Source organism: Cyprinus carpio, chromosome B17 (genome assembly GCF_018340385.1).
Source record: "Cyprinus carpio isolate SPL01 chromosome B17, ASM1834038v1, whole genome shotgun sequence".
In the NCBI taxonomy this organism is placed as follows: domain Eukaryota; kingdom Metazoa; phylum Chordata; class Actinopteri; order Cypriniformes; family Cyprinidae; genus Cyprinus; species Cyprinus carpio.
The window spans coordinates 12,781,747-12,798,551 of NC_056613.1; the positions used below are offsets into that span (position 1 = coordinate 12,781,747).

The following is a 16,805-nucleotide window of genomic DNA, read 5'->3' on the forward strand; positions in this document are numbered from 1 at the left end:
GAAGAGCTACCAAGCCACTTCTTAAACAGAAACAATGTCAGAAGCATCTTGACTAAGGAGAAAAAGAAATGTTGCTCAGTGGTCCAAAGTCCTCTTTTCAGATATAAGAAAATTTTGCATTTCATTTGGAAATCAAGGTCTGGAGTCTGGAGGAAGATTACTTAAAGTTCTGTGTGAAGTTTCCCAAGTCAGTGATGATTTGGGGTGCCGTGACGTCTGCTGGTGTTGGTCTTGTGTTTTAGCAAGTTCAGAGTCAATGCAGCCGTCTACCAGAAGTTTTTGGAACTTTTTTTGCTTCCATCTGCTGATAAGCTTTATGCAGTTGCTGATTTCCTTTTCCAGCAGGACTTTAGCACCTGCCCACAGTGCCAAAACCACTTCCAAGTGGTTTGCTGACCATGATATTACTGTGCTTGATTGGCCAGCCAACATGCATGACCTGAATCTATGGGATGTTTTAAAGAGAAAGATGAGAAATAGTCGATTTTAAAATACTGGATTTTTGACTTTCATGAACTGTAAGCTCTTAAACTTTTTAAAGGTTTTACCTTACGTGTAATGAATCTAGAATATAAGAAAGTTTTACTTTTTGAAATGTTAAAAAAGTTTGAAACTGAGATTTATACATCATCTGAATGAAAGCTTTTAATTGTTGTATGGTTTGTTATGATAGGACAAATTTGGCGTAGACACAACAATTTTAAAATCTGGAATTTGAGAGTTCAAAAAAATGTAAATATTGAGAAAATCACCTTTAAAGTTTTCCAAATGAAGTTCTTCACAATGCATATTACTAATCAAAAATAGAGTTTTAATATATTTACGGTAGGAAATGTCCAAAATATCTTCATGGAATAGGATCTTTACTTAATATTCTAATGATTTTGGCATAACAGAAAAAATTATCATTTTGACCAAAACAAAAAATACCAGTGCTACTTATGACTGGTTTGATGCTCCAGGGTCACAAAAAAAAAAAAAAAAAAAAAAAAAATATATAATATATATATATATATATATATATATATATATATATAACATTTCCCTTTTATACATGGAAATGCTGCCTGTATGCTTATATATTACAGGTCCCTCGCAAGGGTTTTTTTTTTTTTTTTTGAATTTGAGGGTGTGTGGCATCTTGCATTATTAAATGTAAAACGAATATCTAATTGATTTGAAAAAAAATGAAGAAGAATATAAAGATAGAAAAATAATAAGATTTTTTTTCTTTATTTGTCTAGAGCAGACTAATTCTTACCCTAATACTCTTAACTGTCAGGAAGACTGCTACAAAAAAAATACGAAAAAGCAACAACAATACACACAAACATCACAAAAAAGAGAAGAGGGCTGGAACTTCAAGTATGTGAACGGAAACGAAAGTATAAAGAAGCCAACAAAACGCTTATGAGTCGCGCGAGCAGGCACACCTCCCGTCGTTCGCGCACAGTCGCTTAGTGGCATTTTATATTTGCCAGCTACCGGTGAGTTTTATAACAGCTTAAATTAACAGCAAGGGGTGGGACACAGTTTTGTAGAGGATTAGCGGAAGACAGAGACCCGTGTTGCTCGCCCACCAGCTCTCTAAACTCAGCGTGAGAAGGACCAGATGGTGGTTGTTGTCGTTGTGAAATGGAGTTGTCAGAGCACATCAAGACCGCTAATGTTGAAGATGTTACCCTGAGAAGACCTTTCTATCCAGCGCTCAGAGGAACCCTGTGCGTTACCAGCCACCACCTTCTGTTCTCAAACAGAAAGGATGAAGCTTCCTGGCAACTTCTCATTCTCCTCAAGAACATCGATGCCATTGAGAAAAGGTAGAGAGACAGCTGTTCTCATCAGCTGGAGTCCAAGTTTGACCAATGCATGTGTGTGCTGTAAAACTATGGTAATTATAGCCTGCTGATGGGAAAATATCATAAACCAGCCTTGGATGGTTTGTTGGTTTTATCTGGTTTGAGATGGTCTTCCAGCATTAAACCAATTAAGACCATCTTAAATTACATTTGAAATATTTTACAATTGCTCTACAGAGCTATTTGTAAATTATCTATAACCTCATTTTAGTTTTATTCATGTAACCAGATATTTAAGTTGATTCAGTGGTGTAAAATAATATCTCTGAAAATCTTTTAATTTGGATTTTACTGTATCAAGATTTGTTTCAGAAAGATTTTTATTATTATTATTATTATTATTGATATGTATATTATTGATCACTGCTTTGCTGAAATATGTTAATTACTTTATTACAGCAAATTAAGACACATGTCCTTTGCAAATGCATAATTTATATTCTTATTAATCCAGACATCTGTTTTTCAATCTTACTGGGCCACAATTGTGTATATGTTGGATCCCTGAAGTGACCTGCTTCTGTAATAATAAACAAATTCTCTCTTTCTCCAATTTCACCAATCACTTTTCCTGCATGTCAGTGTCGAGAATCTTTTCGGATACCCAAGGTACACTTCTACAGCAGGCCCAATGTTCGACTTTTATTGCTCATTGAAGCTGTCATTTTATTCTGATTTGAGATCTGCTGTTAATTTCTACAGTAATGATAAAAATGAGGAGATAAATGGTGGCAGGCAGCATGTTATGTCAGAATAAGAAGGCATCTTTCAAAATGAGCTGTGCTGGCAACATGTTCTTAGCTTATGGCAGAGAGAAAAACAGAAAAAAGAGTATTTTGCAAGATATTTGTGCTTTGCAATGAGCATTTACGCAACATATCATATCTCTCTCACATGCTTTTTGTGTTTTTAATACATGCAAAGCAACAGTGTTTATGAACATGAAGTGTTTTATATATATATATTTGTGTTTGTAATCTAACATTCAAATATAGAGAGACAAAAAGAGAGACTGTTAGCTTACTTTCTATTAAAGTTTCATTTGGAGCTCAGTCATACCTCTGCAATTTGTCTCTCTGCTAGCTTAACGCTCGTGGCTTGTTTTTGCTTCCTGCTTCCGTCTCTTCTGAGGCCCCAGTGGAGATGATTGTATGGAATTTGAGAGTGTGAGAAAACATTGTGGAATGTACTTAAATGTGTGTGGGGGTGTTTGTATATGTGTCTGATACAGGGCTGTGGGATCCTCTGGTACCATCACCATTAAATGTAAGGACCTGCTGGTTCTTCAGTTGGAAATTCCTGGAATGGAGGAATGTCTGAACATAGCCAGTTCTATAGAGGTACTAAATATAGTTATCACTAGCCTTGCTTGTTACAAGGATTAGTATTAATATGGCTAATATTTAGGATACGGTATGCTACTTTTCAAAAGTTTGGGGTCTGTAAAATTCATCAAGGTTTTGAAAGAAGGCTATTGTGCTCACCAAGGCTGCATTTATTTGTTAAAAAATACATTAGAACAGTGATATTGTGGAATATTATTACAATTTTAAATATCTGTTTATTATTTGAATATATTTTAAATTGTAATATGATCAAACCCCGTCAAATCGAGCAGCTTGATATTACATTTCTGCCTTGTTATGGTTGATAAGAGTTGGCCACTATTAAAATTCTGTACTATTTTGTACAAAAAACATTAAAATTCAAATAAATAATTTACAATGTAATAAATATATATTTTGAGATTTAATAAAGATTAACTTTAAATTAGCATTAGATTATGGCAAAGGTTTTTATCTAAATCTTTAAATAAAGGAAAAATACTGTGCACACTTCAAAGTCCAATATTGGCCAAAAACAATAAATTAAAAAAAAATTAAATCTCCCACTGTCAGTAGCAAAGTATCCTGGAAAATCCAGAATACTATGGATAATTACAGATTGTCATTAAAGATGATTTTAAATCTTTACTCTAGAAATACATGTTGAGTCCATCACTGCCTCAGCTGTGAGTGAGAGTACACTAATATCATCTCATGTCTCTGTAGGCTCTTTCGTCTCTGGAAAGTGTGACAGAGATGTATCCCTTCTTCTACAGACCGTCACACCTTACTCTGCAGGGCCCATGGGGTCTGTCCTCGACAGAGCAATATTACAAACAAACAGAAAGGCTGGTGAGCGACACACTCTTTAACTGTATTTTCTTTCTTGCACTTTCACTTCCCTTTCCTTCAGTTACTGTCACTCTGTGTTTATCTTACTTAAAAACCACAGACAAGGACAAACACAAATAAACAATGCTGAAAATTATTACTTCAAGGTCAGATGTTACCTAATATATGGTATTGTTTCATTTCCTGAAAGAAAGACAAACAGGAAGCACTTTGTTTGCCACAGGAAACAAAAAGCAGTTGTGAGACATTGGCAACACATAAATGCACAAGAAATGTCTGTTGTTTCTGTTACTAGTTTTTCACTCATATGCAGCTTTTTTGTCTACTTTCTTTGCCCTGTTTGTCTCCATAGTGTTCATTATCATTCATTGTCATCTATTAGCTGTTTCAGAAACTGTCATTTTTTTCCCCATAGTTGTAGATGTTTATCTTTAGCCACTGATGTCCTGTCTATGGCACCACATCATATTTGTATCATAATTACAGTGTTTTTGTTACTCTTTTTTCCGTTTTATAGTGTCTATCTTATATAAAGTTATTGTTTTATATTTATATTAATTTTTAATATTTTTTATGTGCTTTGTCATTTTAATTAGTTTTTAAATATTACTGTTTAGGTTTAATTTAGTTTTCTTTACAAGTTTTTCTAGTTGTTTTTTTATTTATTAATTAATAGTAATGCATATTTATAATTTATGTATAAGTGCATACATATGCATGTTTGTGCGTGTTCATAATGTGTGTGTGTGTGTGTGTGTGTGTGTGTGTGTGTGTGCGCAGTGGGACAGGTGGAGAGTCAGTAAAGTAAACTCAGATTACTCTGTATGCCCATCGTATCCATCTGCGGTCATTGTGCCTCGTGAGGTAGATGATGACAAGCTGATCCGCTCAGCCAGGTTCAGACAGGGCGGCAGATTTCCTGTGCTCTCCTATTGTCACCATAGGAATGGAATGGTGAGTTTAGGATGTTTTCCTATATCTCAAATATGCATGTATGTAACCATATATTGTATAAGAACTGCATTTCTCATTAAAGCAAAAAATACATAATACAGATCAAAATGTCCAAAGTAAAAGTTATTTGTATCCATTGCCTAGGTGATCATGCGGAGCAGCCAGCCTTTGACAGGAGCCAATAAGAAGAGATGTAAGGAGGATGAGCTCCTTCTCCAGGCTGTGATTGATGGGTCAGAGTTGGGTTACATTATCGATCTGCGTTCTGCCCAGCAAGCCCAGCAGGCCCGGATGACAGGAGGAGGTTTTGAGTCTAAATCCTGTTATAGCCACTGGAAAAGAATCCATAGACACCATGAAAGGTGAGAGGGAACATTAGTCATTTTAATAGCCTGAAAATATGTGACCCATCTGACTTTGAACGCTATTTTGCTATGATTTTGCATGTAATCGTGTCATTTACAGGGGTAAGGTTGTGCAGGAGAGTCTTATTAAGCTGGTGGAAGCATGCAGTGACCTGTCGCATAGTGTGGACCGCTGGCTCAGTAAATTAGAGAACTCCAAATGGCTTTCTCATGTTCACAGTGTGCTGTCCACTGCAGGCCTGGTGGTAGAGTGTGTGGAGAGGTGGGGAGATCTTTTACTTTGGTATTTTAAAGGTGCACCACAAAACTTTGGGCTGTCTGTCGCCAACTGTGGCTCATACATAAAATTGCAGGTTTATTAAATTAGTGTAGTAGGCTCTCTGTAGTGACTCAGAATAAGGCAAGAACACGGTTGACACAAGTTTCAATGTACTGCTTAAATAATTCCTAATGAAAAATTAATGGCAAAACATCTGCATTGCACTTTAATTGTGGTTTGTTATTAACATTCTCTGTTCTATTATTTTGTTCATTGCTTTGTGTGACTAACAGATCAATACATTTTATGTATTGTATGTTGTGATGCTTTTATGTCTGTTTTGGTTGACCAGCATATCTATGAATTTGTTTCTATTAATATTTGGTGCAGCATTCATCAAAAGTCACTGAATAATTTTATAATGCAGGATAGTCTTTAACTGATTTCAGCAATTGTTTTAGCTTTCTTGAATGCCTTCTGGTTGATACTTACATTTTCTTTATATTACATTTACAATGTATACACTACAGTTCTAAAGTTTAGGGTTAGTAAGATTTTACAAGGTTTTTGAAAGAACTCTCTTATGCTTACAAAGTCTACTGTATATTTGATGAAAAATAGAGTAAAAACAGTAATATTGTTACAATTTAAAATAACTCTTATTTTTTTAAAACAATTTAAAATATAATTTATTCTTGTGATGGCAGAGCTAAATTTTCAGAAATCATTGTAATATGCTTATTTGCTTCTCAAGAAACATTAATAATTTTTTTCAACATTGAAAACAGTTAATATTTTTATGGAAACTGAGATGCAAATATTAGTTGTACCGCATTACTCTCAGATGTACTGCTTTAGTCTTTTTTTTCACCCTGTCCTTACACGTGGCTTGAGGATGGTGTGTGGTCTGTTTTTGAAGGGTGGTCACTGCAGGCCCATGTATGGGTTTGATATCTATTGCTCTGGTCTGTGGTCTGTTTTTTGCAGGGATGGTCACTCTGTGCTTGTGCATGGCTCTGAAGGGACAGACAACACGCTGCTGGTGAGCTCATTGGCTCAGCTTATCCTAGACCCTGCCTCCAGGACTGTCACTGGCTTCCTCTGCCTGCTAGAGAGGGAATGGATACAGGTGAATGTGTGTTTGTGTGACATAATGTGCGATTAGGTGTGTGTGTATGGTAAATTTTTTTAAAGCTTATGAATGCATTACAACTAAAAAGAACTTGGTTACTAAACTACTATTCCTAATATTAGTCTCAGATCTGTTGATGAGTTGCATGCTTGTTTCTCAGGCTGGACACCCATTCCAGCAGCGCTGTGCTCATTCGGCGCACTCTCATGCCCGTCTGAAGCAGGAGTGCCCGTCCTTCCTGCTGCTGCTTGACTGTGTGTGGCAGGTGTGGCGGCAGTTTCCTCTGGCACTGGAGTTTAGTGAGGCCCTGCTGCTCCGACTGGCACAAGAGGTTTATGCTTCTAATTATGGAACCTTCCTGTGTAACAGCGAGCAGGAGAGGTGGGCACAAATTACCCTTATATGACACTCATTAATATACTACCATTTAAAAGTTCAAAATGATTTTAATTTTTTAAGTCTCTAATGCGTACCAAAACTGTATTTAGTTGATCAAAAATATGTACAGTACAACAGTAATATTGTAAAATATTACAATTAAATTGGCTGTGCTCTGTTTTAATATATGTGACCCTGGACCACAAAACCAGACTTAAGTGTCAGTTTGTCAAAATTGAGATTTATACATCATCTGAAATTTGAATAAATAAGCTTTCTATTGATGTATGGTTTATTAGGATCTGACAATATTTGGCCAAAATACAACTATTTGAAAATCTGGAATCTGAGGGTGTAAAAAAATCAAAATACTGAGAAAATCGCTTTTGAAGTTGTCCAAATGAATGCTTAACAATGCATATTACTAATCATAAATTAAGTTTTGATATATTTAAGGCAGGAAATTTACAAAATATCTTCATGGAACATCATCTTTATTTAATATCCTAATGATTTTTGGCATAAAAGAAAAATAATTTTGACCCATACAATGTTTTTTTGGCTATTGCTAAAAATATACCCCAGCGACTTAGGCTGGTTTTGTGGTCCAGGGTCACATATTTTAAAAACTAATTTATTCCTGTGATACGCCATCCTTCAGTGTTCCCTGTTGAAAAAAACAGCATATGCTGGTTAGGTATGTTTTGAAGCATGGCTGCTGGTTCGGGCTGGTTTAAGCTGGTCCTTAGCTGGTCATGTGCTGGTCCTAAGCAACCACATCACCATCATAAACAACCTAATAACAGCACATGACCAGCTTAAACCAGCTTCTGACCAGCTTAAACCAGCACAAACCAGCAGCCATGCTTCAAAACATACCTAACCAGCATATGCTGTTTTTTTTCACAACAGGGTTACATGATCCTTTAGAACTTGTTCTAATGTGCTGTTTTGTTGCTTAAGAAACATTTCATATGATCAGTGCTGAAAACAATTGGTGCTGCTTAATATTTGTGGAAAATGTATTACATGTTTATTCTCTAACAAAGTAAAAGTCTCTACTGTCGCTTTTGATTAATATAACACCTTGCAGAAAAATATTAATAAATAATATTAAATATTATTACCTTTATATATTTAATATCAACTGAGTAGGTCCATGTCAAAGATTGAAATCATAGTGAAATTAATGTTTGAAATCAAACTTTGATGCCTGTTATCTCATAATTCGATTTTGAGACTTTAGCCTGGATTTCACAGAGAGGGTCTGTTTTAAAATGTATTTCTTTATTTTTATTTTCGCCTGAGCTAGATATGCCGCAGGAGTGAAGGAGAACACACACTGTTTGTTTCAGTGCCTGTTGAAGCCTGATATTGAAGAGCAGTACCTCAATCCACTGTATGAAGCCACTGATTTGGCCATTTGGCCCTCAGTACATCCTCAGTCCTTACAGCTATGGACAGGTGAGTTACTGTTGCAATGTGATAAAATGATTGCAATTTAAAAATGGTAGATAAATTATTGAAATTTCTTGGTATCAGCTCCACTGATTTTAAGCAAAAGAAAAAACATATACTTCCATCCTTAATGTCCTCATTATCTTTGTATGGTATTTGGGTAGGGATGTTCCTCAGGTGGACTGAGTATGCTCAGAACATGGAGGAAGCTCGAGAAGAGGTGTGGAGCATTGTGAAAGAGCACCGTGAGCGAGTTGATCCTGACCGGTCCAATAACACGCTTGATACACACTGTGACACCTTGACGCCGCTTGAGAACCTCATGGATGAGCTGACTATCTTGTGACCTCATGGTTGAAAAGATGTTGTAGAGCCTGTTCCTACTATGTGTTTCTTTGCAAGAACTTAGTTTCACTGCCAATCAGATATACCAGAATTTAAAGAGCTTTTAGATGTAATGTCATTTACGATAGACATCATCGAATAATAATCAGACAAAACGGACATTACAGCCTTCTGTCTGAACTTCAAGAAAAATGCTAAACAGTCCCAAATAGGGGAAAATGTGGGTTTGTTGTATTGTGTTTGAGTAGTTTGTTGTTGAAATTGACTGTGGTTACATGAGACAGCATCAGTCATGATGTTTTACTGTAAACATTTTTCACACTGTTACAGACAGCTGAATGTTTAATGTTAAATGTGAATGTGAGAAGTTTGAGGACCTACTAGAAGGTGGTTTTAAACATGCTTGAGAAGTTACAAAGAGCATTTTCAACTGAAACATGGTTTATAATTAATTATTGCACAGCTCTCTGGAATACTCGACTCTGATTTGTTAATTGCCAGATTTAAAAAAAAAAAATTGATATTTAAAAAAAAAAAAAAACTTAAAAAAGTCATTCTGTCATGACAGAATTTTCATTTTTGGGTGAACTAGCATGGAAAACAGAGGATTTAAACTCAAATCAATATTTCATATCCATGTATTTATTTATTTGTTAAGTAGCCTATATGATGGATCATGTACAGTGGTCATACAACATTACTGTACATAATCCTTGCTTACTTGATGCTTCTGAGCAGGATCAGAAATTAAACTGGGGCACAAGAAAATAATGTCACCACTTCTATAGACAGGCATTCAAAATGTGCGGTCAAAAATGATCATGTTGTGAATTGCCTTGTATTTAATCTGTTACCATTTATACATTAGTGAATCTAACATGGGGGCCAATCAAATATTTTTCAATAATTATTAATAAATATTATTAAAATATGCCCAAGCAGAGTGTTGTATTTGATTTTGAATTAATTTTAGAATTAATATTTATTTTACGACCATAATTTTCCTATTCAGAAATCATATTAAATTATTTGACATGTTTGACATTATGTTAAAATACTTAATACTTCACTATAAAAAGTAGTCATTAAAAAGGGGAATCTGCGACGCGCACGCGCACACACAAACACAAACAATAACATTTCACTGGCCAATGAAGTCCTCAGGGTAAAGCCCCAGCTCAGCTAAACTCTCCCACACAATATAAATCCGGAGTGGGCAGCCCGTCAGCAAGTTTGCCCTCTTGTAGCGCTCACGCGACCGTACGTGCTAGTATAAAGATAAAACTACATTTCCCAGCATTCTCTGCTCCGGCAGCTTGTTTATCCAATGGTCATTCGATGCGCTCCTCTGGCAACCAATCGGACAGTAATCTCTTAATTCTAACAGTTAAATACCATGAAAATCCCTCTTATCAGCCCTATTCACTTACTTAACTTACTTAATTTTCCCCCTCCGGATACACAACAGCAATGTTGTGATTTTGATGCAAGACACGTGTTTCACATCGTCACGGATTTCAAGTTGTGAAGGTGAGATAATGCGCTTTTTCTTGAACTTCTGATTTACTTAATGTTCGTGTATCAGTCAACTCACTTTTAATGATGAAACAACGATTTGGTCGTCAGTTTAGCGCAAACTAAAAAGAAAAAAGTAAAAATGTTTTTTTTATGTATTCTTTCTGAACCGTTCATTCGGTTAACTGATATGTTTATTAACTGACAGATGCTGTCAGGTGTCCGGTTGTGTGTCCGCTCGTTGTGTAGAGGCTGGTCGGTTCGCGGCATGAGTTTATCGCCGCGTCAGATCAACCGGTGGCCGAGCAACGAGTCCGAGCCTCCTACGGACAGTCCCCGAGTCCTCATCACAGGTGCCATCTGTTTCCCAGCTGCTCAAATAACGTGTGACAACCTGTAGTGTTTTGGTGGAAATAGTATTAGTTGCATCATGTCTTCTGTGTTTGTTTTCCGAGCCTCGTAAGAGACAATCCTATTGATCGCAATGACAATAGGCCGGGAATAAACAGTGTTAAAAGCGCTCCGCGTGCGCACAATGGAGCGCGCGGCTGTTTTATGCTTGTGCAATAGAGTGAGTAAATGGACTGTCAGTCGAAGTGGAGCTGAAAAATGTCTGGACAATAACAATCACAGAGCTTATTTAAAATTTACTTTTGCATGATTTTGAAACTGCCATTTTGTGGGCTTTTCTCTCTATTTAATTTGCATGTGCACTGATTTGCCATCCCACATGCATCAGTCTAAAATATAAACATTATTTAGTGGTCTACTGGAGCTGATCACACATTATGGTATCATGATTTCTTTTGTTGTGCATTTACTGTAACTCTGACCTCCAGCTTGTGCATTTTCATTTTTTTTAAAAATGTAGTAACATTTTTCAGTCATATTTAGATTTTATTACGCATACTTGGTGCTCTGTTATGTATTGTGAGTGGTGAAGTTTCTGGTTGTAAAATGTGTGTTTAAGCTTCTTTCATTGTTGAAAGTGTTGTTCTCCTGTTAAAGGTGGCCTGGGACAGCTTGGAGTAGGACTAGCTGAAATGCTGAGGTTAGTGAACAGCTGCCTTGGGAGAAATTTGAAATCAGACTCCAGAACGTACAGTTTTTACATCTTTACATAGACTGCATATTTGCCTTGTTTGGATAGATGTTTGCTGTGCATATGTAACCTTTTTCATTTTCTGAGGTAGATTCTTTATAATTATGTAAAAACCAAATAGCATTTAACTTTTTCTTTTCCATTAGGAAGCAGTATGGAAAGGAAAACATCATCCTGTCAGACATTAGGAGGCCTCCCGCTGAAGTTTATAACATGGGTATGTTGACACTGAGAGAGCTGTACAGCTGTGATATGGGTAGGTGGTTGCATCAGTTGCAACATATACAGTATAGAGCCACATAGACAGTGTAGTGCCATAAACTGGCTATTAAAGTTTACAGTAGGATTTTACAGTTGGATCACGTGGCTCTTATATTTAAATTTTAGTAACAGTGTTAACAATGGTTAATGAAATTGCTAACATGAAAAACATCAAAAAACATTTATTAACCTTTAGTACAATTAATTTCTACATACTCTACTGTTCATTTTTTTATTTTTTTAAAAATAAATTAAACTTTTTATGGAGCAAGGATGTTTTAAATTTATCAAAATGTTTCTGAAGGATAATTTGACACTAAAGACTGGAGTAATGGCTGCTGAAAATCTCAACTTTTAATTTTTTACAGTGTACATTAATGAACATTAATGAGCAATAGTATGTTTATGAATTAACATACAATGAATTTATGAATGTACTAACCTGTATTAATTTAGAATAATGCTGTAAATGTTGTAGGGTTTATTAGTTCCTAATGTTAATTAACTGAACCTTATTTTAAAGTAAAGTATTACCTACATTTCAATCACTTAGCTTCATTCATATTCTGAAGTAGCCTATGTGAATAAAGCTCTCATTTAACCTCCAGCGTCTGATGGGTGATCCTCCTTACAGGTCCGTTTGTATACGCTGACGTGCTGGACTATAAAAACCTGAGGGAGCTAGTTGTGAATAACAGAATCACCTGGCTGGTGCATTACAGTGCATTACTCAGTGCTATCGGGGAAGCTAATGTGGCTCTCGCCCGCACCATCAATATCACAGGTGGGAAAACTCAGTCACACATGTTTTACGCGTTTGTGACTACCTAATTTACAACATAACAACGTTCCACTATTCCTGACGTCGCACATTCTGTTCTTCTCCTGTTGCCCCTGTCCCGATCTTCTCTTCTCCTTCCCCCACCCCTCTTTCTTCAGGACTGCATAATGTGTTAGATCTGGCTTTGGAGAACTGCTTGCGGCTGTTTGTACCCAGTACTATAGGAGCATTCGGCCCTTCATCTCCCCGTGACCCAGCACCTGACCTCTGTATCCAGAGACCTCGCACCATTTATGGGGTTTCCAAAGTCCATGCAGAGCTGATGGGGGAAGTAAAGATTTATATTTTTTATGTTCTAGTTGGTCTGGGGAAATTATTAATACATATTATATGCTTTAACATTTTTTGTTGTTGTTTTTGAAAAAAGTCAGTGTTGAAAACAAGTTTAGCTGCTTTATAGTTTTTGTGAAAACTGTGGTGAATTTTTTCATAATTCTTCTATTTCATAATGATAAATGCAGCCTATATGATCATATACACTTCCAGTCAAAAAAAGGTTTTTGAACAGTAAGATTTTAATGTTCTTTAAAGAATTTTCTTCTGCTCACCATGCATGCATATATTTGATCCAAAATACAGCAAAAGCATTAATATCGTGAAATATTTTTACTAATTAAAATAACTGCTTTTTATTTTAATATATTTTAAAATGTAATTTATTCCTGTTACCAAAGCTGAATTTTCAGCATCATTACATGATCCTTCAGAAATCTTTCTAAAAGATTGCTATTTCAGATAAACACTGAATTTTCTATTCATCAAAGAAACCTGAAAAAAAATCTACTCAGCTGTTTTTAACATAGTAACAATAATAAATGTTTTTGAGCAGCAAATCAGAATATTAGAATAATTTCTGAAGGACCATGTGGCTTGACTAATGATGCAAAAAATTTGAAAACACAGGAATACATTACATTTTAAAATATATTTAAATAGAAAACAGTTATTTCAATTAGTAAAAATATTAAAAAATGTTACTGTTTTTGCTGTACTTTGGATCAAATAAATGCAGACACACACACACACACACCCACACACACACACACACACACACACACACACACACATATATATAATATATATATATATATATATATATATATATAGATATACATACACACACACTTTATTAATTTATTACATTATATGTAATTATGAAATGCCAACATCCTAACTCTTTTCTGATTGGATCAGTATCTCCACCATAAATATGGCCTGGATTTTCGATGCTTGCGATACCCAGGAGTCGTTTCTGCCCACACCAAGCCAGGAGGAGGCACTACTGGTAACCAGCCACTCTGCATTTCCTCACTTACAGACACAATCTTTAGTTGTACATGAAGACACACACCTGCATTCACCCAATCATTCGTAGCTTTGTCATTTCCTTGCAGTAAACAACAGCTGACCTATTTAATTGTATATGTCCTCAGATTATGCTGTCCAGATATTTCATGATGCCCTCAGCACCGGACACCATGAATGTTACTTGCGCTCCAACACTCGGCTTCCCATGATGCACATATCTGACTGTCACAGGGCCACTATTGAGTTCATGCAGGCCCCTGAAAGCCAACTTTCCCTGCGTACTTACAACATCGCAGCCATGAGCTTCACACCTGAAGAAGTGGCAGAAGAGATTCGCAAACACCTGCCCCACCTGAGGGTCACGTACAATCCTGATACCATCCGGCAGACTATTGGTAAGAACAACAGTGAAAGAGAGAATAACCTTTTGAAAAAATCTTAAATAATTTGGAATATTTCGACATAAAACTAAAAAAGTTACTCACCCTCAGGCCATCCAAGATATAGATGAGTTTGTCTGAACATATTTGGAGAGATTTAACATCACTTACACACCAATAGATCCTCTGCAGTGAATGGGTACCATCAAAATGAGAGTTTAAACAGCCAATAAAAACATCACAATAATCCACACGACTCCAGACTATCAATTAATGTCTTGTGTAGCAAAAAGCTCTGTTTTTAAGAAACATATCCATCATAAAGCATTAACTTTAAACCGTTGCTTCTGACCAAAATATGAGTTCATAATCCATATTAATGGTTCCTCCAGTGAAACAAGTCTATCCCCTGTTGTCCTCTCACATATGTTTCGGACAGTTTTTGCTTGTAAAGAGTGCTGATCTGTGCATATTTCTCTCCTAATTCAGATGAGTTTTCCGCTTCACAAGGCAATAATTGATGGACTAGAGTTATAAGGATTATTTGTGGATTATTGTGATGTTTTAACTGTTTGAACTTATTCTGACGATACCCATTCACCGAAGAGGATCCATTGCTGAGCAAGTTATGTAATGCTAAATTTCTATAAATCAGTTGCACTGAACAAACAAACTCATCTTCTTGGATGGCCTGGGGCTGAATACGTTTTCAGCAAATTTTCATTTTTGGGTGAACTATTCCTTTAATATTAATGTTCTTGTTTGATTTGTAGAAATAATGTCCATCTTGGTCGTTGTCTATCAGTATGCATTTATTGTATAATGAAAAAAAAAACCTAACATTTTTACAATGGTCCAAATGTTCATAAAATGTATTGTTCACTCTGTAGCGGACAGCTGGCCAGTGCGGTTTGATGACTCTAACGCACGTCAGGACTGGGGCTGGAAGCCTGCGTACGGCCTGTCAGAGCTGGTCACAGACATGCTGGCCTCCATCCAGGAACAAAGAACCAATGCAGGACTACCTGTCAGATAGCAGGTCTTCTCAGGGACTGAAACACAGATCACCAGCACCTTTCCAGTACATTTCCAAACTCATTTATCTCAAATTTGGTAGCTGTTTCTTTAGACCAGGACTATCCGTCAGTTAGAGAACTGCTGACACTGACAGTTCTCTAAATATGTATGCTTGTGAAGAAAACATGTTAACCAACAGTGAAAACTCACATTCTCTCAGGAGACTCTGTCTTTCTTCTCTGTGATCTGTTCTTAAATAGTTTTTAAGTTGTCATGGGACAGGGGAAAACAAGGAAACAATAAAATTATGATGAATACAGTATAATAATAATAACATCATTGCGCACTTTAGAGATGAAACTGTCCAATTTAATTATTTTAGAGACATCATGCACTATATTAAAAAAACACTATATTATATATAACACTATACACTATATATACACTATATTAAAAAAAACAAGGTCAGCACTGAGAAAAATTCTGGCTGGCCCAAACTTCAATGATCTGATGTTATAATTAATACTCTGCTTTCCTAATCTTAACCGATCATAACATTCTGTTTGGGAGGGGTTGAATTTTGACCAGAAGATGCTCCAATTATATGGATACAGTAAAGACCACTAGACACCTCGCTCTGTGCTCTAGACCACTCCATGTGTATTGTGTACAAGAGGAAGTGTGTCAGTTTGAACACAGCCATGGGCAGAAAATACTTTAAACCACTACTACCTTTAGTATGACTCAAAAGACTGCCTTTTTTCCAGCTGCTATCGGTGAAGAAATCACAGTTGCCTGAAATTTGGGTTCTGTTAAACCCACTTTTATCTGTATTGTTTTTTTTTTATTAGAATTTAGGGTCAGTTATCAAAGGGCTCTGGGTTCACATTGCATAGTGTGGTGGTGTGAATTAAGTACTTAATCGCTCAGCATTGCTCATGTATTATAATATACTGTTAAGAGGTTTTTTAATTTTTTTAAACATTTTTTGTTAACTCAGAAGACCAGAACTACTGGATAAAACACCCAAGGCCAAGGCCTGTCTGGCAAAATTTATGCGTTTTAAAATGAAAACGCACTAGTGTAAACGGGCCTAGTCTGCCTTCTGTATAGGCTACTGGCGCAGACAAATAAAAATGACCTATTTAAGACTATATATAGAATTACTCACCTTTCTTCCAAAAGCAAGTGTGATTTCCGTGTTAAAAGTTGAAACTGCCTTCATTTTCAGTTATTATTTAACCTCAAAGGTTGTTAACGAATCTCATTAAGAATTGGTGGAAAATTGCAGTGTATGTCAAATAAATGGCTTTAAGCAAACAGTTTATGAATGTCTTTGTTCATTGTGACCTCTGCAGTAGTCAAATAATAAACACTAACAAAAATAACATGAAATAAAATTCGTGTTTGATATCTCATTTTCATGATAAAGTCACCGTATTAGAAAACATTAT

The 16,805-nt window shown here is 35.9% G+C and overlaps 2 protein-coding genes across 3 annotated transcripts; both read left to right on the forward strand.

The window, feature by feature from the left end:
- The first annotated feature begins 1,359 nt into the window (after positions 1–1,359).
- Positions 1,360–9,427, forward strand: LOC109108402 (myotubularin-related protein 9-like). 2 transcript variants are annotated; one of them, XM_042742334.1, is made up of 11 exons: positions 1,360–1,820; positions 2,442–2,468; positions 3,091–3,199; positions 3,911–4,036; positions 4,817–4,990; positions 5,135–5,352; positions 5,456–5,617; positions 6,602–6,743; positions 6,907–7,127; positions 8,437–8,588; positions 8,747–9,427. In XM_042742334.1, the coding sequence occupies exons 1-11, from the start codon at positions 1,636–1,638 to the stop codon at positions 8,926–8,928; spliced, it is 1,698 nt and encodes a 565-aa protein (XP_042598268.1). In that variant the 5' UTR covers positions 1,360–1,635; the 3' UTR covers positions 8,929–9,427. The 2 variants fall into 2 exon arrangements, with proteins under 2 accessions (XP_042598268.1, XP_042598269.1); XM_042742335.1 differs by lacking the exon at positions 2,442–2,468.
- Positions 9,428–10,077: 650 nt separating this feature from the next.
- On the forward strand, positions 10,078–16,678 carry LOC109108403 (L-threonine 3-dehydrogenase, mitochondrial-like). Its single transcript, XM_042742338.1, has 9 exons — positions 10,078–10,457; positions 10,651–10,795; positions 11,451–11,493; positions 11,691–11,761; positions 12,440–12,589; positions 12,745–12,917; positions 13,841–13,931; positions 14,080–14,349; positions 15,225–16,678. Exons 2-9 carry the CDS (start codon positions 10,651–10,653, stop codon positions 15,368–15,370), a joined length of 1,089 nt encoding a protein of 362 aa, XP_042598272.1. The 5' UTR covers positions 10,078–10,457; the 3' UTR covers positions 15,371–16,678.
- The last annotated feature ends 127 nt before the right edge of the window (positions 16,679–16,805 follow it).

Excerpts from the sequence above, each read along its gene's own strand:
- LOC109108402 (XM_042742334.1), top strand. The coding sequence starts at position 1,636 with ATGGAGTTGTCAGAGCACATCAAGACCGCTAATGTTGAAGATGTTACC. Across the intron at positions 2,469-3,090 it reads AATCTTTTCGGATACCCAAG|GGCTGTGGGATCCTCTGGTA; the intron begins GTACACTTCTAC and ends TGTCTGATACAG. Across the intron at positions 4,037-4,816 it reads ACAAACAAACAGAAAGGCTG|TGGGACAGGTGGAGAGTCAG; the intron begins GTGAGCGACACA and ends GTGTGTGCGCAG.
- LOC109108403 (XM_042742338.1), top strand. The coding sequence starts at position 10,651 with ATGCTGTCAGGTGTCCGGTTGTGTGTCCGCTCGTTGTGTAGAGGCTGG. Across the intron at positions 10,796-11,450 it reads TCCCCGAGTCCTCATCACAG|GTGGCCTGGGACAGCTTGGA; the intron begins GTGCCATCTGTT and ends CTCCTGTTAAAG. Across the intron at positions 14,350-15,224 it reads TACCATCCGGCAGACTATTG|CGGACAGCTGGCCAGTGCGG; the intron begins GTAAGAACAACA and ends TTCACTCTGTAG.